Source organism: Clarias gariepinus, chromosome 15, assembly GCF_024256425.1.
Source record: "Clarias gariepinus isolate MV-2021 ecotype Netherlands chromosome 15, CGAR_prim_01v2, whole genome shotgun sequence".
In the NCBI taxonomy this organism is placed as follows: Eukaryota; Metazoa; Chordata; class Actinopteri; order Siluriformes; family Clariidae; genus Clarias; species Clarias gariepinus.
This window is the reverse complement of record NC_071114.1, coordinates 31,426,350-31,447,577: the sequence shown is the minus strand read 5'-3', so window position 1 is coordinate 31,447,577 and position 21,228 is coordinate 31,426,350. Positions and strand designations below refer to the sequence as shown.

The window sequence follows — 21,228 nt, the reverse complement described above, 5'->3', positions numbered from 1 at the left end:
TGAAAGAAGCTTCTCGCTCTGTTTGGGTTTTTGAGGTAATCTGAGGTGAACGCAGTAGGACGAGAGTGATTATGTACCTCGCTTGTCTTGAAATAAAGGTTGGTTAAAAAAGACAAACTGATTTAGCGAATCAAGAAAGAAGAAGAAAGAGACACAGAAGGTTTTCCAGCAGTAATAAATTAATCCCGCACTCCTCCTCCTCCTCCTCCTGGATGTGGCTCCCCCTTCTGGTTTGGAGCCAAACTGAAGAATGGACTCAGATTTCTGGATCTCTTAAAGCAGCTCTCTCACATCAGCGGCTGAGAGACTTCCCCTCGATCACTGTGTGAGATTAAATTACACTGTAATCCTTCAGGATTTATATATAGGAAGTGTATATTTTATCATTACATACAGCGAGTGCTCAGGAACAGGGTGCTGCACCGGGTGGAAGTCTAAGAGGCTGGTATTCTTTTACACAAGATGCTTTCTTTTCTTTATTTCAGAATCTTAAACAAAGTATTTAAACAATTTTTTTTTAAAAAGTTGTAGTTTAGTGAAAAAGTAACTAATTCATGTAAAAAGATTTATGATGGATGGTGTTAAATTAATTCTTCCTATTAGTATTTCCTAAGTTTACCGCGCAGGTACATTATGTACATCAATTCTTATTAAATCGTTTGTGTATTTGAATGCATAATTTAATTTTTTTTTTAGAGTTAATTTAACAGTGGGCTAATGGATTTATGGATAATGTTAAATCAACGTGTTAGAAAGTGCTACTAGTGTTAAAACGATATGCTTTATATTTAGATAATGTTAAAAACAACATGTCACAAAGTGCTACTATTATGTCAGGAAATCCTACTGCAGATAAAACTATACTTTATTTGCAGCACCAGTACAATTCAAAGATGGGGGGGGCAGGGGGGGGGGACTGATACTATACAGTACATCTTTGCTACTGTAACTATAAATTTGTGCTACTTGTATGAAATTCTGGCAGGTGGGATGAGGAGTTTTTAGTATTTGTAAAAGAATGTAATGATTAATAAACAGTTATGAGAGAGAGAAATAAATAGAGAGAAATAGAGTAAGATAATAAGATTAATAAGGAGAGAGAGAATTTGATTGTGATGCGAGACAAACTTAATGTTTTTGTTTGTTTGGTTTTCTCTCCTTTTCTGCATCTGTTAATGCTTTTAAAAATGACACGGTCAAAATTATATTGGATTACAATGTTAGGAGATTATTGTAAGTGAACCAAACATCTGGAAACTCTTAAGAGAAAAACGAGGTAAGAGGTGAGTGTTTAAGTTTCAGGATGTTTAATTTTTATGAAGGCAAGTCAGAGCAGCTGTGTGTTTATTATCGGCTCGTTAGAAACACTTCCAAACTCAAGAGTGAAAAGATTAAACATACAGCAGATTAAAAAAATAATAATAAAAAAGTACTGTGTTAGCAAAGAAATGTAGATACCGATGACGTCAGTCTTCAATAAAGCTGTAAATGGTTTAAAGAGGGATTATATCAAAGAAGCTGAAGTGCAAACTGAAGTCTATATAAAGCTCAAATAATCCAGATAATTACTTTACAATAAGAGAATAAAAGAATTAAACGCTTTTTACACTATTACAAATTATTATTATTATTATTATTATTATTAATATGAAGAGTTTTAGTTTCTGATCTACCCTGTACAGAGGAATAAACTGCACTCCTCCATTACTTCTACCTGAGAAATAATTCATTACTTGAATATTTCAGAATCATTACTAAATTAACATTTAAGTGATACATATTTAAAACGAGTTACCTAGCAACATCCAATCAGAATCCATGTTCCTCTCCAGAATAGGAGGAATATTTTGATTGATAAATAGCCAGAGGAAGAATTAATTCAACATCGTCTGTCCAATGTGAACGGCTGTTGGGCTTAAGGCTATAGAAACCGCTCCCTCTACAGGTCTAATGGGTTATTACAGTAGGAAACAGTAAAAGCTCACTATACTCTATACAGGGCGTATAAAGCATATAAAAACATACCATATCACATTCTCTATAATAAATATACTGTATATTACTGTATCGTTTACAACCAATCGACATCGCTCATCTACGTCCACTAAGCAGCAGTCGCCAGCAACCTGTGAGATATCAAAAACTTTCCAAAGAGAAGCTCTGACATGAAGTCCACTCCAGTGCAGAACATTGCAGCATGACATTCAGGTCTATAAAGCTCCAGCTGTGTAAATATAGAACAGCATAATACACAGGATTACAAAACATCAAGAAACGAGGAAGATGTGAACTTTAAAAAAAAAAAATCTGAATCAGGTTTAGCTCTTCTGTGGCCGGATGGAAACGGTGTCACTTGTTGTACAGTTTAGAAGTTCAGAAAAACGGGAGGTTAATAGTGATGTCTCCTCCAGCTGAGCGAGCGCCTCCTCTTCCTCTTCCTGTGGCTCTGCTCTCTCCTCTCAGGCCAGGGGAAGCCGGCGGCCGCCGCACACTCAGGCTCTTCATAATCATCGCTCTCCGAGTCGTCATCGGGAGCGGGACAGCTGAGCTCGGGAAAAACCTCGCCGAGCTTGGAGAAGAAGAAGGTCTGGAGACTGCGGCCGGCCTGAGCAACTTCTGAATCCGGCTGAAGGTGAAGAGAAGAAAGAGAAACCGGTAAGTCAGAGAGAGAGAGGGAGAGAGAGGGAGAGAAAGTGAGAGAAGGAGGGAGAGAGAGGGAAAGTGGGGAGAGAGGGAGGGGGGAAAAAGAGAGGGGAAGAGAGAGACTTGACTTTTAACGTTCCTTTATTTTACAAAAATGTTCATTTTTCAAAAGACAAAAATAGTTCATATAATATAAATAAAAAAGGCAAGAGGTTTAGTAAAAGAATAAGAAAAAAGAAAAATAAATAAATAAATAAAATAGAAAGATTTTTTTTTAAAGGGTACAAAACATTTATTTAGCAAATAGCGGGGGAAAAAAGCTTAGCAATGGGACTTTCAGTAAGTTCAGTAAAACAAATCAATGAAAAGTTTGGAACTAAAAATGGTCGAGTGTGTACAGTACTGAGCTGGTGTATTAGGGCAATGTTTAAAAGGTACCAATAGGTACAGTAATACACATGGTATATAAACCAGCACATAAAAACGAAATAAAATACAGGTAAAAACAATCTCACATTTATTATAAAAGTTGAAAGTTAAAACCTCCCCCTCTATGGAGCATAAGACGTCCCCTTGTGCCCACATCTGGTCAGACGTCAGACTCTGGTAGTCTGTGGGTCATCTTTTGGTCTCTAACCAACGCCATCAGCATTCTCTCAGCATCGTGTGCACCCTCCTGCATTGAGTTTTTTTTCTTGTGAGCCAGATTGAGAGTTTTGTCTCCTGGCCTATAATGTAGTTTAATAGAGTGACAGAGTCGTCTTTTTTTAGTTTGTACTTTGGCCCGTGTATGTAGAAGTCTTCCGTCCATGTCACTCCTAACTCATTTGTCCAGGTTTTAAGCAGAGAGAACAGCTTTCCTAGTCTTTAGCATTTTAAGAACAGGTGGTCTACTGTCCCCCCCCTTCCACAGAAGAGACACTCTATGCCCCTAGTGAAGTCCATGTGTGCCACGTGTCTGTTCATGGCCACAGCCCCGTGTACTATGTATGCTGTAGATCGGCTGTGCGCTTTTCTGTGGCCGGTTTGTACCGGGACCTCCAGCGTCCTCGTGGGGATGAGCCTGGCGTCACCGTGAGTCCATTATTCCAGCCAACAAGCCTCTGTGTATTACCTTCACACACGTTCCATACAGCACTTTCTTCGAGGCGGCCTCAAAGGTTGTTGAAACATGAGGGCTCCTTCCTCTTGCTGAAGGTTTTCAGCTGCTGGGCGTATGGATAAAGGTAGGGGAGGCTGCTGATGCTCTCTAGGGCTCTGAGATGGGAGAGCAGTGCTGATATCACCTCGCCAAGAGTCTCTCCATTAGACGGCTGGATTTTAGCCCAGTTTCTGTACACAGTTTGCCGTCTTCCACTCCATTTCATTCCTCAGATCCTTGATCTTGGCGATTCCTGCTTTCTGGAGGCGGTGTCAAACGAAAGTTGATGGCAGCATTCTGGTGTTTATGAGCGGGTTGTGGAATAGTGGCTCCTTGTCGTTGCTTTTGAAGGGTTGTGTGTCAGCTCTGCTCATCTTTATCACTGATGTCCAGGTTTTAAGTACGGATTGATAGAACTGTGTTGTGCTGATAAGTCCATTTCATTGAGGTTAAGCACAAACAGGTGTGTGTCATTGTTCAGGCCTTCTACCACTTGGAGTATGGCTTTGGTCTCCTTCTCTATAGACGAGCGTCTGTGCAGCCTGCAGTCTGAAGGTTTTTATTTTACGGGACAGGTCGATCAAGCCCTGCGCCCCTTCTTGTACTGGTAGATATAGCACCGAGGCTCGGGTCCAGTGTTGGCCAGTTCAAAAAAAGAATCTCTCACGTAAATGCTCAGGTTCCTAGTCAGAGCTTGAACACCATTTTGATTTTAAATAAAAACTGTTACGTCATTGGCATATGCTGAGAGCACAAGTCTCTCCTGTGACCCTCTGACAGGAGAGCCCTATAGCTCGGCTCTTAATTTGTCCAGCAATGGTTCTATGGCGGGACTATAGAGTTGTCCAGACAGTGAGCACCCCTGTCTTATTCCCTGTTTCATTTGGAAAGGACAGCTGAGACCACCTTCAATCTTAAGTGTAAAAGCGGCTCCAGAGTGTAAAAGTTAATACACCATAAAAAGTTGTTTCCTATACCAAAGGATTCAAGTGTCTGGAAAAGGTATTCATGGTCAACTCTATCAAAAGCTTTTTCTTGGTCTATCGATAAGAGACCTAGTTCATACAGTTTTGTTTTACATAGATCAATTACAGATCTGGCCATTAAGAACACAGGTTTTGAGAAAAGGAATCCTGCGACTTGCCGCGCTGTGAAAATGCTGTTTATTACCTGTAGGGGGCAGTCGTAAATGTGTTATTTCTCTTAGGCGGCCATTGACACCAAGCGACAGAGCTCATAAACGTGTCGAGCTCAAACTGTAAATACTGATATGTATTTATTCTTTACTTTCTTCTCTCCTTTAATGATAATGCGCTTTCTACATTCAGTATTATTATTATTAGTAGTAGTAGTGCTCCGAATTTATTATTATTATTATTATTATTGTAACGCACCCGCATGTGTGTGCAAAAAGACGAAGTACAACAAAAAATACAAAAATGTATGATATGTTAGCCTAAAACAATATTTTTTATTGTGTATATGCGCTTTAAATATACACTAAACAATAAACACTGCCTTTTGCAAAGTGAAAGTAAGTTGCACATGCGGCTTTTTGATCAAAAGGCTGATAAACGCGTGCGCACATGAGCAGATTTAACGATAAAACTGCAGACAGACTCCTCCATACTGTAAATAAAAAGAAAAGTATTAAATCCAACTATTAAAGGTGAATCCCAATTCTACCCCTTACCCCTACACTTAGCCCTACCCCTCCGTTTGGCGCGTTCACGTGAAGGGGTAGGGGTGTCTCATTTCTCTTTTGGTTGGAGGGGTAGGGGTAAGGGGAAGGGCCAGATAGCCCTCCAAACGAAGATTTTTCGGGACCTCACTTCAAACGAAGGGCTAACGAAATTTTCAAGATGGCCGCTCACTCGAGCAAGCAGACCCGTAAATTTAACGATTTTTTGCCATTAATAAGGATTTTTATGACAAGTTTTTATTATATGTATATTAATTTTAGTCTTGTGTTTGTGTTTATGGTGATGTTTTGTAAAAAAAACGTTTGCAAAAAAACCGCTAAAGTTTGCTAGCGGATAGCGCCGATTGCGCAATATTACAAAAATATATTTTTATGTCATATACACTTTACTGCATGCTACAAACAAATATGAAAGTTCAGTAGCACGGCAGTTTGCCGAGCTTTTGATAACGCATTGTTTGTTTTGCTTACGGCCATACTGTATGTGCACATGTAAATGAACGGATACGTATGATGACGTATAACAGTGTTGTAGTGGTGTCCCATTTCTTAGGGGAAATATTTTAACCCTTCCCCTTTCCACTTCGTTTTAAGGGACAAGGGGAAGGGGCGAGGGGTAGGGGAAGGGGTAAGGGGTAGAATTGGGATTGGGCTTAAGTCTGATTTAGTTGCTATCATTAATCATTTTATTATTTATTTTTTTAATCTATTTTATGTTTTGCTGGGGAAATAAAAATTAGACAGAGACGTCCGCTCTCTTCCTAATTCATCTAAACCCCCTACAGTATTTGCCCACAGCGCACACAGTTTGATAACTTCACACCTATCGTGAATGAAAGGAGAGAAGGGATTCCGCAGAATCTTCTGACACAGTGCTTGCTCTGAAGAACTATACTCGACAAGAATATAGAGGATAAGAATTAAATTTATAAGAAGATAATAAATTAAATCATAAAATTAAATCAAATAAGAACTTTATCTAAAAGCCAGACCAAATTTTTTATTTGCTGCTGAAGTAGTTAAATATGTTTATACTGTAGATACGTAGGTTACATTTTAAAAGTACAATTGCAAGTAAATTACTAACTGCATGTAATATATTTTAAATATGAACAAAACAGTATCAGACACAAATATATCATATGGTGGTATCACTCACTCACTCACTCACTCATCTTCTATAGCGCTTTATCCTGTATTCAGGGTCGTGGGGACCTGGAGCCTATTCCAGGAGACTAAGGGCACGAGGCAGGGTACACCCTGGACAGTAATCCATCCCAGGGCACATGGTAGTACAGTGGTGTGAAAAACTATTTGCCCCCTTCCTGATTTCTTATTCTTTTGCATGTTTGTCACACAAAATGTTTCTGATCATCAAACACATTTAACTATTAGTCAAAGATAACACAAGTAAACACAAAATGCAGTTTTTAAATGATGCTTTTTATTATTTAGGGAGAAAAAAAATCCAAACCTACATGGCCCTGTGTGAAAAAGTGATTGCCCCCTGAACCTAATAACTGGTTGGGCCACCCTTAGCAGCAATAACTGCAATCAAGCGTTTGCGATAACTTGCAACGAGTCTTTTACAGCGCTCTGGAGGAATTTTGGCCCACTCATCTTTGCAGAATTGTTGTAATTCAGCTTTATTTGAGAGTTTTCTAGCATGAACCACCTTTTTAAGGTCATGCCACAACATCTCAATAGGATTCAGGTCAAGACTTTGACTAGGCCACTCCAAAGTCTTCATTTTGTTTTTCTTCAGCCATTCAGAGGTGGATTTGCTGGTGTGTTTTGGGTCATTGTCCTGCTGCAGCACCCAAGATCGCTTCAGCTTGAGTTGACGAACAGATGGCCGGACATTCTCCTTCAGGATTTTTTGGTAGACAGTAGAATTCTTGGTTCCATCTATCACAGCAAGCCTTCCAGGTCCTGAAGCAGCAAAACAACCCCAGACCATCACACTACCACCACCATATTTTACTGTTGGTATGATGTTCTTTTTCTGAAATGCTGTGTTACTTTTACGCCAGATGTAACGGGACATGCACCTTCCAAAAGTTCAACTTTTGTCTCCTCGGTCCACAAGGTATTTTCCCCAAAGTCTTGGCAATCATTGAGATGTTTTTTAGCAAAATTGAGACGAGCCTTAATGTTCTTTTTGCTTAAAAGTGGTTTGCGCCTTGGAAATCTGCCATGCAGGCCGCTTTTGCCCAGTCTCTTTCTTATGGTGGAGTCGTGAACACTGACCTTAATTGAGGCAAGTGAGGCCTGCAGTTCTTTAGATGTTGTCCTGGGGTCTTTTGTGGCCTCTCGGATGAGTTGTCTCTGCACTCTTGGGGTAATTTTGGTCAGCCGGGCCACTCCTGGGAAGGTTCACCACTGTTTTATGTTTTTGCCATTTGTGGATAATGGCTCTCACTGTGGTTCGCTGGAGTCCCAAAGCTTTAGAAATGGCTTTATAACCTTTACCAGATCTCAATTACTTTTGTTCCCATTTGTTCCTGAATTTCTTTGGATCTTGGCATGATGTCTAGCTTTTGAGGTGCTTTTGGTCTACTTCTCTGTGTCAGGTAGCTCCTATTTAAGTGATTTCTTGATTGAAACAGGTGTGGCAAGAAATCAGGCCTGGGGATGACTACAGAAATTGAACTCAGGTGTGATAAACCACAGTTAAGTTATTTTTTAACAAGGGGGGCAATCACTTTTTCACACAGGGCCATGTAGATTTGGAGTTTTTTTTCTCCCTTAATAACGTAAACCTTCATTTAAAAACTGCATTTTGTGTTCAATTATGTTATCTTTGACTAATAGTTAACGGTTTTTGATGAGCAGAAACATTTAAGTGTGACAAACATGCAAAAGAATAAGAAATCAGGAAGGGGCAAATAGTTTTTCACACCACTGTATATATACAATGAAAAGCATACGAGTGCTCAAATGTAAACCAAACGCAATTATTAATTTATTGTGTATATTTAACCTTATTCAGCCGTTTAAGTTATATGAAAAATAACGTGCCTGCCAGTCCACTATTAATTTCTGTTCAAATTTAAAGATGCCTGTGCGTGTGTGCAAAAAGACGAAGTACAACAAAGAATACAAAAGTGTAAAATCTTTAATAAAGTCTGTCTCTCATTAGAAAAAGATGTCGGTGATGGTGCGGTGAGGAATGCAGTAGGTCTAACTGTTGTGAACTGCTGTGTGCAGGCAAGTTCAAGTTCAAGTTCAAGTAGGCTTTATTGTCATTACAACCATATAAAGTTAGTACACAGTGAAACGAAACAACATTCCTCCAGGACCAAGGTGCTACATGCAACATAAATTTACAACATAAATTAACAGAGACACTAAACTAGCTAACCAAGAGGCCTAGTTAACTGGCTAGCAGAGACAGGACAGAGAGACCTAACATAAATTACAACATAAATTAACAAAAACTAACTAGCTAAGTATAACTATTTTTACAGACAACATAAAGTGCACGTGCAAATGTGCAAACAAGAGCAACAACAAAGTGACAGTGCGCAACCACGACATAACAGAACATAAAATATGGTGTTGAGGTAGTGGGTAAACGTAAACGTAACAGTAACAGAACATAAAATATGGTGTTGAGGTAGTGGGTAAACGTAAACATTCTTTAAAAACAGCAGCAAGAATTGAGGAATTAGTGCAAAAATTAGTCCAGTAATGATCATTGTGCAAAAGATAAACAGTGAAGCATTTACAGGTTACAGGTGAAGCAGGTTACAGGTTGGTGTGTGCGATAATTTGGTGGTGTAGGTCAGTGTGTCTGCACTTGTGTTGATAAGTCAGTCCAGTCCCAATATTTTGAGGTAGTTGAGTTAAGCTGTGATAATGTTTGTGTTCACTATCCGCTGTAGGGTTTTGCGGTCCGATATGGCACAATTCCCAAACCAGACAGTGATGCAGCCGCTCAGAATGCTCTCGATAGTTCCTCTATAGAAGGTGGTCAGGATCGGTGGTGGAAGCTGGGCCTTTCTCAGTCTTCTCAGAAAGAAGAGACGCTGTTGGGCTTTCTTGTGTAGGGAGCTGGTGTTGAGGGACCAGCTGAGGTCCTTCTCTAGGTGGACACCCAGGAATTTGGTGCTTTCGACGATTCCCACAGAGGAGCCGTTGATGCTCAGCGGAGAATGGTCGCCTCGTGTCCTCCTAAAGTCGACAACCATCACCTTTGTCTTGTCAACATTTAGAGACAGGTTGTTATCTTTACACCAGTCCGTTAGCCTCTGCACTTCCTCTCTGTACGCTGACTCGTCGTTCTTGCTAATGAGACCCACCACGGTTGTGTCATCAGCGAACTTAATGATGTGGTTCGAACTGTGTGTTGCTACACAGTCGTGAGTCAGCAGTGTGAACAGCAGGGGACTGAGCACACAGCCTTGTTCCTCGTTCGGAGGAGGGGTGGTCTTCCTCGCCGCCACGTCGTTCTGTCTGTCAAACCGAGCATAAAAGTTGTTCAGCGCATCTGGGAGGGAGCCGTCACTGTCACAGGCAGGTGACGTCATCCTGTAGTTTGTGATGGCTTGTAAGCCCTGCCACATGCGCCGTGTGTCGCCGCTGTCCCTGAAGTGATTGTGGATTTTCTGGGCGTGTGCGCGCTTTGCCTCTCTGATGGCCCGAGAAAGTTTGGCCCTTGCTGTTCTGAGGGCCACATTGTCTCCCGCTTTGAAGGCAGAGTCTCTGGTCCTCAGAAGTGCACGCACTTCCGCAGTAATCCACGGTTTCTGGTTGGGTCGTGAGATGATGCTCTTGGAGACAGTGACGTCATCGGTGCACTTGTTGATGTAGCTGGTCACTGATGACGTGTACTCCTCCAAGTCAGTGAAGTCGCCGTAAGTTACAGCCTCCCTAAACATGTTCCAGTCAGTGCTCTCGAAACAGTCCTGAAGAGCAGAGATGGCTCCTGCTGGCCAGGTTCTCACCTGCTTCAGAACCGGTTTTGAGCGCCTGACGAGTGGTCTGTATGCTGGAATTAGCATAACAGAGATGTGGTCTGAGTAGCCGAGGTGGGGGCGGGGCTCTGCCCGATATGCGCCGGGGATGTTTGTGTAAACAAGATCCTAACCCTAACCCTAGCTTTTCCCGCAGCTCATCGTCGATATCATTAACCGGGTTATTTAGGTTGAAAAGTGTCTGGCTGTTGTATGTACGGACACCAGTTGCGAAGATATCCATACATATAAAAAAAATAAACGCGCTACACACAAAACGTAAACAACGTAGCACCATTTTGGCTCCGGAGCGGCCGCTGCGTGCTACTGTCGCGCTGCCATCTTGGATTTCAGTCTGTTTGTGAGGCACTTTAAAAGTATTTTGTAGTCACTGCATAGTAGTGATAGTAGTGATAGTATTTTGTAGTCACTGCATAGTAGTGATGCTGGTCTGCAGTTCTTTAGTTGCCCCAAGTCTCCTTTTTTCGGATCAGTGATAAAACTACCCTTGTGCAGCTCACTGGTAGCTTCCCGCTGTTAAAAGCACATTTAAAAACTTCATAGAGATCAGCACCTTCTACTGTACATTCCAGAAACGTTTATAAAATTCACTCGGCGGTCCGTCTAGTCCTAGTGAGCGTCCTGTTGCGAGCTACTGAACAGCATTAGTAAATTCCTGTAGCTGGAGTTCTGCGTCCAGCACAGTGCTTTGGTCCAGGGACAGTTTTGGAAGTTCCCTGAGTAGTTCCTCTCTGCAGGATGGATCACAGGGCTCTGCACTGTGGAGCTGAGTGTAGAAGTCTGTGGCTGCTCTCCTCATCTCACTTGGGTCAGTTGTTGTTCTTCCATCTGCTCGTGTCAGATACACCATCTGATTTTGAGGTTTAATTTTTCTGGGTATATTAAAGAAGAAAGAGCTGGGAGCATCCATGTCCTTGATGCAGGAGATGCGATGTCTGATCAGGACTGTTTTGGCTTGTTCATGGAGGAAGGAGCTTAGAGTTCATGTGTATTTTCTTTTCTTTGTTTTTTTTTCCCTCCACACATCCACCAGACCACTCTGCTTAATGAGCTCCTCGAGCGCTTCAGCAGACTTTGGGTGTGGTTCCTCACCGCTTCGGTTTAGAGTGAAGTCTACTGTGCAGTTCCCGTCCCCTCCCATTACTATTGTGGATTTATTTCCTGTTCTTTGTATTACATCTTTTTTATTCTATTAAAAAGTTAAGTCCTTTCACTAATCCTGTAACTCCACTCTCACTCATGCCCACTGCTTTATTAAAAAGTATTGTGATGAGTTCATTTCTGTTTTACATGAGACCGCCACCATTTCGCTCTTTCTTTTGCTCGGAAGATCATAATTTGTAGTCGTTTTAATTTTGCAATCGATGTTATAAATTTTTTACCATCTATAAAATGGTTTTGAATGATTGACTTTTTGTAAGTTTTCTTCAGATATTTTATATCATCAAGTGTATAGAGCTGCTGATCTCCCCCAAAACATGACACACTGATATCTGATATATAAGAAAAGTTGTCTTTTTCGAAATCTTTATTCATTGGGTCCTCATCTTTCTCTAAGACCAATGTTGAAGACCCCCCGCTGAAACTAGACCTTCCTCAGTGTTCTGTGGGCTTTTTTTTCACTCTGGCCTCTCCAGCCCTCTTCACCTCCTCACATTCACAAGCCCTTTGTCCCTGTATGACCCATAATTTAGCTTCCCACGTTTTCTATTTACTGTCATCTGTTCACTATCTGTTCATGTTTCTCCTGTCTGCTCACCATCGGTCATTACACTGCTCTCTACAGCGGGCCGGCCTTCATCCTGCCCCTCTGCAGCACTGGAGCTCGCTCCATCCAACACCACTACACCCCTGTCCTGCACCACTACACCCCTCTCCTGTACCACTACACCCCCATCCTGCACCACTACACCCCCATCCTGCACCACTACACCCCCATCCTGCACCACTACACCCCTATCCTGCACCACTACACCCCTATCCTGCACCACTACACCTCCATCCTGCACCACTACACCCCATCCTGCACCACTACACCCCCATCCTGCACAACTACACCCTCATCCTGCACCACTACACCCCTATCCTGCACCACTACACCCCTATTCTGCACCACTACACCCCTATCCTGCACCACTACACCCCTATCCTGCACCACTACACCTCCATCCTGCACCACTACACCCCATTCTGCACCACTACACCCCCATCCTGCACCACTACACCTCCATCCTGCACCACTACACCCCCATCCTGCACCACTACACCTCCATTCTGCACCACTACACCTCCATCCTGCACCACTACTCCTCCATCCTGCACCACTACACCCCATTCTGCACCACTACACCCCCATCCTGCACCACTACACCCCATCCTGCACCACTACACCCTCATCCTGCACCACTACACCCCAATCCTGCACAACTACACCTCCATCCTGCACCACTACACCTCCATCCTGCACCCTTACACCCCCATCCTGCACCACTACACCTCCATCCTGCACCACTACACCCCATCCTGCACCACTACACCCCCATCCTGCACCACTACACCCCTATCCTGCACAACTACACCCCCACCTGTCTGCTCCACACTGGAGCCCGCCCTATCCTGCCCCACTGCCCTGACCCCACTAGGCCCCGCCTCCTCCCTGCCCTGTGCTCTATGTGGGCAGCTGAACTTTTTGTGCCTGATGTCCCCACATTCGAAGCACCTCATGTTCCCAGTGCTGGCGTACAGCATGTATGATTTCCCCTCATGTGTGACTCTGAATGAGATGTCCAGAGTGGAACATGAGCACTGTACGTCTGAAGGACACGACATGCTTCAGCACGGGGTTTTTTACAGTTTAGAGACACCATCCTCATACTGCTTACGATCTTACCGATTCGAGACAGTTCCCTCTCTATATCCTCATCGGGGATAAAAGGAGGAATGTTGACCTTCATTGTTGTTGCACCCAGCGGAGTAACAGAATAAAGTTTTCCACTTACCTTTATTCCGTTTTCAATCAGCTGATGTACGAGTTCCCTCTCCTTAACGAACACCACCACGGCCTTGTTCATCCGCGACGCCGACACTATGTTCTCACCCCCGATACACTCTCACACCGCCATTAACACCTGCTCCACCGACACCACGGCGCTCACCTCACAGTGCACCCCGTGACGGAGTGAGAGAGGACGGGCCGCACCGCTCGGGTGAGCCGCCATCCCTGCACCCGGCCACCAAATCAACAGCTCCACGCAACCGCGCGTTTAAACTAATAACGCCGTGTAATTGCTATTGTTAGATGTTTAATATATATTTGTTATGTTTGTGCTTTAGAAAAAAAGCTCAAAAGTCTTAGAAAGTTTTCAAAAGATTTGAAAACGCTCCACACGCTGCTCTCACTCCACCTCCTAGCATGCACCAGAGAAAGGGAGAGAGAGAGAGAGAGGATCTGGCTGAAGGAGAGAGAACAGACACACAGCTCTTTAAAGGTGAGATTTTGATTCAAATGCAGCCCGTACCATCGATGTTTTCTCCCAAAGCCACACCCCCAAAACACATTCAGTTCAGAGTGCATGTGAGTGCAAGAGGGCGGTGCTTCCTGAAATTACAGGAAATAACAAACTGATGTTGGATGTCAGGGGTCCACATCATGTCATGTTTCTCATCTTTACTTATAATTATCATTAACATCTGCGTTTCCTCATCCAGCTGTTGTTTTTGTTAAGAGGGACGGAGCAAAACATCTGAAAGATCAGAGACTGAAGCTGCTTCCATCAGAAGCACCCACGGTCCCCCGTGCAGAAACTCTTCAGCTTTATCATTATTTGATTTAATTGTAAACGTGCAGCGAGCTGGATGATGCAGCGAGCACAGACTCAGTAACACGACCTCTTAAGAGTTAAGTGAACGAACTCAGCCGAGGGTTGGTTTATTTTTAGCGTGTTATTGTCACACAGGAAATATAAGAGCAGCAGAATCAGAATGCATGCACCTATTGCACAAGAGCACGAGTACTGAAGACATCACACAGCAATACAACGGATCAATGCGCGAGGCACTCACGTAGTTAAACTTGGCACAGTTCTTAAACATCAGCAAGACGTCAGTGACGAACTCTCGGACCGAGCTGTAGTGGACCGAGCTGCTCTTCCTCAGTCTGCTCCGGATGATAGACAAGTCCATGGGCCTCTTAATGATCTGATAATAATGACGAGCCTGGGACAGAAAATTTAAATTAAAATAAATGACTGAATGAAACTGCACTATTAATGCTCTGTTTTGTGCTTGTGGGAGACTGAAAGCTTTAAACCTACCAGTGGACTGACGGGTTCGTGGAACGGAGCGCTCAGGATGTTGCTGTAGATCAGCAGCGTGAGCTTCTCACATTTCTGTACAATAAACACACAGATATTAAATCATTACAGCGCTCGCGTTACACCATCCCAGCTCGCTTTACTGAAAACACAATTACTTCACACTTTATCTGACTTTTACACCACATCACTGGTTTATTCTGCGCTCTGATTGGTCAGAAGGTGGTGATTAATTCTTTTTAACAGCGGCTCTGACAATAGCGCAGGTTTATATTAATGCGCTGCCTCCGATACGTTATGGTTTCCATAGTAACAGCTCGTTCACAGGGGCGTGTACAGCACGCGCTCCATTGATGCTAAAAGCTGAAAAGGTGAAGTTTTCTGTAAGGAGAGAGGTGTGTGTGTACATCAGTGGAAGGATCGCTGATTATTTTTTTGTCTTTATCTCAAGAGAGAGAGAGAGAGAGAGAGAAGAGTCTGGTAAGGAGACGAGTGTTTTTAGCTGCTATAGCGTAAGTGAAAGCAGGAACTCACGCCTTTCCTAAACATTAAATATAACTGCGAATGGATACAATGTATGATGTGTTGTTTTTTAAATCAAAGCACTTGGGAACATGCTGCTGTGGGAAAAGAATCATCCTTTGCGCCAGGCCGCATCACACCGCCCCATAGCTGATTATTTTCCTATGACAGCACGCCCCCAAGTGTTCAACAGCGTACAGTCTCCTGATTTTTTTAATTCAGGACAGATGTTGCTCAGCATCTGCCCTCTTACCCTCAGGTCACACGCTGACAGTGCAGATGGCGGCGTGTTTGCGGGCAGCCGGGAGTCCTCGCAGTCATACTCCGTCTCCGGCCGCTGCGCGTCTCTGCACAGACTGCACACCCAGTCGCCCCTACAGGGATAAGAGGAGAAACGTCGGCTCAGCTGCAGAGGAGGTGGAGAAGAGATCAGAGAGGTGAGACTGGAGGAAAACTTACGTGGGAAAGCTGAGAAGAGAGGGCACGTGGCAGGTCAGGTGGAAGACCTTGGGGCAGCGATCACAGCACAGCAGCTCGCCTCCGATAGAGCAGACGGCGCAGAAGTCCTCGCTCTCCATCTCCTCACAGTCCTGCTCGACCACGCCCACCCTGGGCCGCTCCTGCTGCACGCTCGCGCCTGCGCCGACTCGCTCCGCCTCCCACTCACACTCCTGATCCAGATTCAGAGTCACTTCAGCAGTGGAGTCTGCATCGGATTCCAGCTCATGCTCGGACTCTGCGGAAATCTCTGGAACCTGCTCGCACTCCGGGTCTGATTCTGAGTCTAGTTCGATAGGCGGTTCGGATGTGGAACTCGGATCCGATTCCGCTTGAAGTTCCGACTCCACTTCCACGTCTGAACCGAAGTCAGCTTCCGCTGTGGATTCCGGCTGCAAGTCCGACACCGGCGCTGATCTGGACTCAGGCGGATTAGGATCAGAAGCATGATTAGATTCAGGTGGTGTGGAAGCTTCAGGATCGCTGGACTGGACCGGTGCAGTACTGGGTTCTGAACATTCCTGGTTTATGTTGCACATCTCCCGTAATGATGACTCTGAATCGAGAGCTGCTGTGCTGCATGGAAGATATTCTGCTAACTGTGGCTCACTCACTAACTGAGCCTCCTCCGTCCTCTGTCCTGGATCTTCACTGGATTCCTCCTTCAATAAAACCAAACAGACATCAGACTTTCCTACACAAGAGACACTTTTTGGGAATCTGCTGTTGTTGAGAATCTCACCTCGGCACTAAGTTCTCTTTCCAGCTCCTGGGCCATGATGCCTTCACACTTCAGTCTGGAGTCAGCTGGAGGAGCCGTGCTGTGGTGTCCCTGTGGTGGACATTTGGACACCAGGATCTTCAGCCGTTCCAGACACACAACTGGAACCTTCGAACCGTCAGGAGCTTTGCTGCTATTAAAGAGAAAACATAACTAAAACTTTGAGCTGTTTATAGAAGGCATCTGCAGGGGCTTTCCAAAAGCTCTAAAAGGTTCTACCTGGTGTCCTGAGCATTTCTTGATGTGCTGCATTTATCTGGAGACGTACAGCTGGTGTTTTCATAAGAATATGCATAGGCGCTTTCTGAAAAAGACGTGGACACCAATGTAGAGCCAGAGGCATTTTATAACAACTTATCTTTAACATGTCAATAAAATGTCCTGTAGGAGGACTGTAACATGTCTGTACCTGGCTCAGTCTTGTAGACTGTCTGAGAGGAACCGTCACGGCTGTCTGGATGAAGCCGGATCATCTCGTCCTCTGGAGTTCCTTCAGGAGGACTCGTGTAGTCCGGCTTGGGCAAAAAAACAAAACAAATAATATTTGACTAACATGCAAAGAACAAAAGGCTTCAGTCACCTCTGCGAGAGCTGGACCACAAACCAGGAGGTTTCAGTTTGAGTAAACATCTACAGAAACCCTGAGAACGTGAGTAACGCAGGAACACGACGTGTCTAAAACACTGAAGAACACAGAGCATCCGTACAAAGGAACACAAAGCAGACGAGAACTTCAGACAGAAGTGTAGAGAAACTCCTCGACACATTAAACGTGAAGTCCTGCTCGTGTCTCAGATCTCACGTGCTGTGTGTTCAGTGTGTATTTATGAGGTGTGTGTGTGTGTGTGTGTGTGTGTAAGCATTCAGAGTGCTGCTTGGTTCTCTGATCGGTGACTTCATGTCCAGTTTGTAATATCTCATGATCTCATGCCCTTCTTATTATTGATATTCTTGTCTTGCAGAAACGTGGTGATTGTCCCCTCACGGAAATGTCCACGTCTATTACTTTAAAACTGCGTCCATAAAGTTTTTCTCTTTTTTTTTTATTTCATCAGTTTATTTTGTCTTGACAGTTTTCTTATCAGTTATATTATATCTTTATTTTTGTATGTCCTCGACTGTTGTCTCTGTGAAATGAGACATTTATCTTGACCTTTGCCCCCTGATGAAGGTTTGCGTGAGCTGAAACACGCGGGTCAGGTTTTAACGCTGTCTCGCCGTGACGTTTCTGAGCAGGACTGAGCCTCACTTCATCTTTTGCCTGCCATTTAAACACTTCACGCCGGCGCTCTTACTAATCTCACACACACACACACACACACACATATTGTTTAATTAATTAATTTGTATTTATTTATTGACGTTCCTGACCCTGTCTCAGAACAGCCCCCCCCTCTCTCTCTCTCTCTGACGCTCCTCACTGCACTTTGTTCTTCACCAGTGTTTAAAAGTTGTAACTATAGAGACACTACATTCGATTATTATTTAATACTCTTTATTCATTTCAGAAAGTGAAACGTGTGTTGCATCTGTGTTTAGATCAAATAGTTAATAGAATTTTTTTTTTCTTACAATATTAATAGATTTTTTTCACGACTGCCGTCTTTACAGGTTAAATAAAAAGAAAGTTCAGGAGGATTATGAGCAAAAGGAGTTCACCTTAAAACACTAATTTAAATAATACAGTTTAAATAAATCGTACCAAAACTATAAAATTTTTCTTTTTAAGATATTATCATTGCAAAAACAAACAAATAAACTTACATTTATATAAATGTATAACTATATATGACCATAAAACTGAGAAAAACAAGACAGACAGACAATGATCTGTTAAATGCTAATATTAAGAAAATAAATTAAAATGTAGAGTTTAATCTCCACACTCATTAATGTTTGATTAATTAACTTTTTTTTTTACCTTAATATATCTTTAAATGCTGTGGACAAATTTTTCATTCATTTCTAAATGACAGTAATATATTATTATTATTATTATTATTATGAAGACTGCTCTAAATCCCAGCCAGTGTGTGTGTGTGTGTGTGTGTGTGTGCGCACACGTGTTTACCTGTTGCTGGGCCGCGGTTCCTCGGCTCTGATTAGCCCCGAGAGAACACATTCCGTACGCAGCGCCGCCCGACGCTCCCGGTTCTGCGGAGACGCCACACACTCCGGTTCTGCTCTCCGGGCTCTCGGCGCTCACTTCACACCGCGCGTCCTGCAGCAGCATGTCCGTGGCTCCGGAGTTTCTCTGTGAGGAAAAGGCGCGCTCTCATTAGCAGCGCTAAGCTAACAGCTAACGGTCACGATCACGCTCAAGCCTGACACGAGTGTCATAGCAACAGCAGCGCGCAGTGAGGAGGAGACTAGCGCTGCGCCGTTGCTCTCTGTGACGGAGTCCGTGTTTACAGCGTGTGTCTCCACATCTCCAACACTAACACCTGAGAGACTCCTCTCTCTCTCTCTCTCTCTCGGTGTCTCTCTCTCGTGTGAGACGGTTACAGAAACACTCCAGCGGCTGCACGCTGACTAATTCAGAGTTCAGGCTGCTTCCTCGACACTCACACTCCTCCTCTTCACACTGTGTTTCTCTTTCTTTCTCTCTTTCTCCGTCTCTCTCCTGGATAATTAATGAAGTTTAAACGTCCTTGTAGAAATGCATCAGGCCGTGTAAAGAGCATCTGCATGCATGTGTGAGTGTGAGTGTGTGTGTGAGTGTGTGTGTGGGTGTGTACGGAGTAGGTAGGAGGTCACAAACACTTGAGAGCTGCACTGCACATAACCAACAAACTGGCTCTGAGTTTCTCAATAAACATCTAAATAAATAAACAAAATCCTGAAATATTAATGATTTTCTGTAACTTTATGAGGTCACACGCTACAAGATTATAAAGATATTTTAAGACTTTTTTGTACTGTACTGTGTAAGAGAGTACTTTATATGGGTGTCGGTGTAAGTTGGTGGTGTGTGTGTGTGTGTGTGTGTGTGTCCCTCAGGGTTCGGTGTTGAGCACAGGAACTGATTTAGAACTGAAACATTTTCCCTCTTTTAACTTTAACACGTCTGTCTTTATTTAGCAGCTTTACAGCCAGTGCAGGTGTGGAGACGTTACCGTGCCATGTTGATGTGTGTGTGTTCGTGTGTGTGTTCGTGTGTGTGATATGAAGGTGATATCTCTAAGCAGAATTCACAGTGAAAATGCATTAAACAAACAAGCTTAAAAAAAAAAACTGATTCAGTGTTCTCTCTCTCTCTCTCTCACACTCACACACTTCCTTTTGTTCTCTTTCGCTCTTTTAACTCACTCACTTTGTCTTTATTTCCCTCTCTCTCATGATCTCTCTCTCTGTGATGATGTTTCAGGTAGAGTGTACAGAGAGAGACAGCGTGAGAGAGCGTAGGTGTGTTTCTCTCGGCCCATACGAGAGTGTGAACGAAGCTGCTGTGTGTGTGTGTGTGTGTGTGTGTGTGTGTGTGTGTGTGTGTTTGTGTATGTGTGTGTGGCGTGAGGAAGCTTAGCCGTGTGGTCGAGGTGTGAACTTTGCAGAGAGAGAGACCTGCAGCGGCTGGATGGAGGCTGTGGTTAGTGGTGCAGGCGCTGCAGAGCTCGATGCACACACGCACGTCTCTGACCCCTCCGTCTACTTACCCTGTCCTCGTCCGCCTGCGCTGAGACACGCCGCTCCTCGCCGCTGTCCGTGTCCCCAGAATCTTGGAGCTGATCCGTGGGCCGCTCTCGGACGCTCCGGGGCTGGAACTCGCCCGGAGTCTCAGGAGCCGGGGTCCGCCGCGCTGACTCGGCCCGCGTGGAATTCTGGGACGGGTGAGCTTGGGCCGCGGCGTCAGCATTCCAGCGCCCCTGCAGGCTCGGAGGAGAACTGCAGCTGGGTTCCTGAGCGTGCGGTACCGAATACTTGTCCAGTGGGTGCGGGTACTTCTCCAGAGGGACGGACGGAACCGGTCGGCAGTGCAGGCAGCAGAGCTGGTGTTGGCAGAAGGACTGGTAGCTGCAGTCTGTCTCTCGGACCGGATAACACAGAGACGGCACGGACACGCAGGGGACAGGCTGAGGTCTCAAGATGGCGGGCCGGGCCACGCCCTCGGTGTACGCGCGACTCCCTCCCTCAACGCTCAGCTGACCTACAGAGTTAAAACACAAACACAAAGAGAACGATGAAGCTGCAAACGTCCAGACATGAGACATGTTAAAGGAAACGCAGCGTCTCTGCCCTGACTTCAGGTTACGTGCTGGCACTGAATGAAGCTTCAACAAACTCCTTCATCCCTCAACCGACTTCTTCACAAACTGTATGTGTGTTTCAGCTGACTGTTTCTGGAGAGATTCCAATGTTTATTACAAATCTTAATAGGATTTAAAAAAAGAGTTCTGTGAACGTGAGGACAAACAGAACCAACACGCGGAGGTCTGGCAGCGCAGGCCGCGCAAATAAACAAAGAAAGAAATAACCGTGTTCTATTTACTGCATTTGAGTTGGCTTGTTGTTAGTGGTTCTACTCACCCAGAGTGGAGATCTGTTTGGTCCAGAAGCTGGCGTCCCAGTTGAACTTGATCTTGAGAGGAGCCCAGGCCTCGGAGTGGATCAGAGGCTCCAGGAGCTGCTGCATCTGAAGAGCGATCTGAAGA

The 21,228-nt window shown here is 44.2% G+C and overlaps 1 protein-coding gene across 3 annotated transcripts in view; it reads right to left on the bottom strand.

The window, feature by feature from the left end:
- Positions 1–1,288: 1,288 nt before the first annotated feature.
- trim66 (tripartite motif containing 66) overlaps positions 1,289–21,228 on the bottom strand; it is a 39,120-nt gene continuing 19,180 nt past the window's right edge. For 2 of the 3 annotated variants that reach the window (XM_053512481.1, XM_053512483.1), the window contains 11 exons: positions 21,104–21,221; positions 20,233–20,723; positions 18,651–18,833; positions 16,989–17,094; positions 16,799–16,883; positions 16,541–16,712; positions 15,760–16,460; positions 15,554–15,674; positions 14,779–14,853; positions 14,528–14,680; positions 1,289–2,626 (listed from right to left, as the gene is read on the bottom strand). In XM_053512481.1, coding sequence (XP_053368456.1) covers positions 2,390–2,626; positions 14,528–14,680; positions 14,779–14,853; positions 15,554–15,674; positions 15,760–16,460; positions 16,541–16,712; positions 16,799–16,883; positions 16,989–17,094; positions 18,651–18,833; positions 20,233–20,723; positions 21,104–21,221 — 2,442 coding nt within the window. In that variant the 3' untranslated portion in view covers positions 1,289–2,389. The remainder of the gene's footprint in view (positions 2,627–14,527; positions 14,681–14,778; positions 14,854–15,553; positions 15,675–15,759; positions 16,461–16,540; positions 16,713–16,798; positions 16,884–16,988; positions 17,095–18,650; positions 18,834–20,232; positions 20,724–21,103; positions 21,222–21,228) is intronic. The other variant, XM_053512482.1, reaches the window with a different exon arrangement.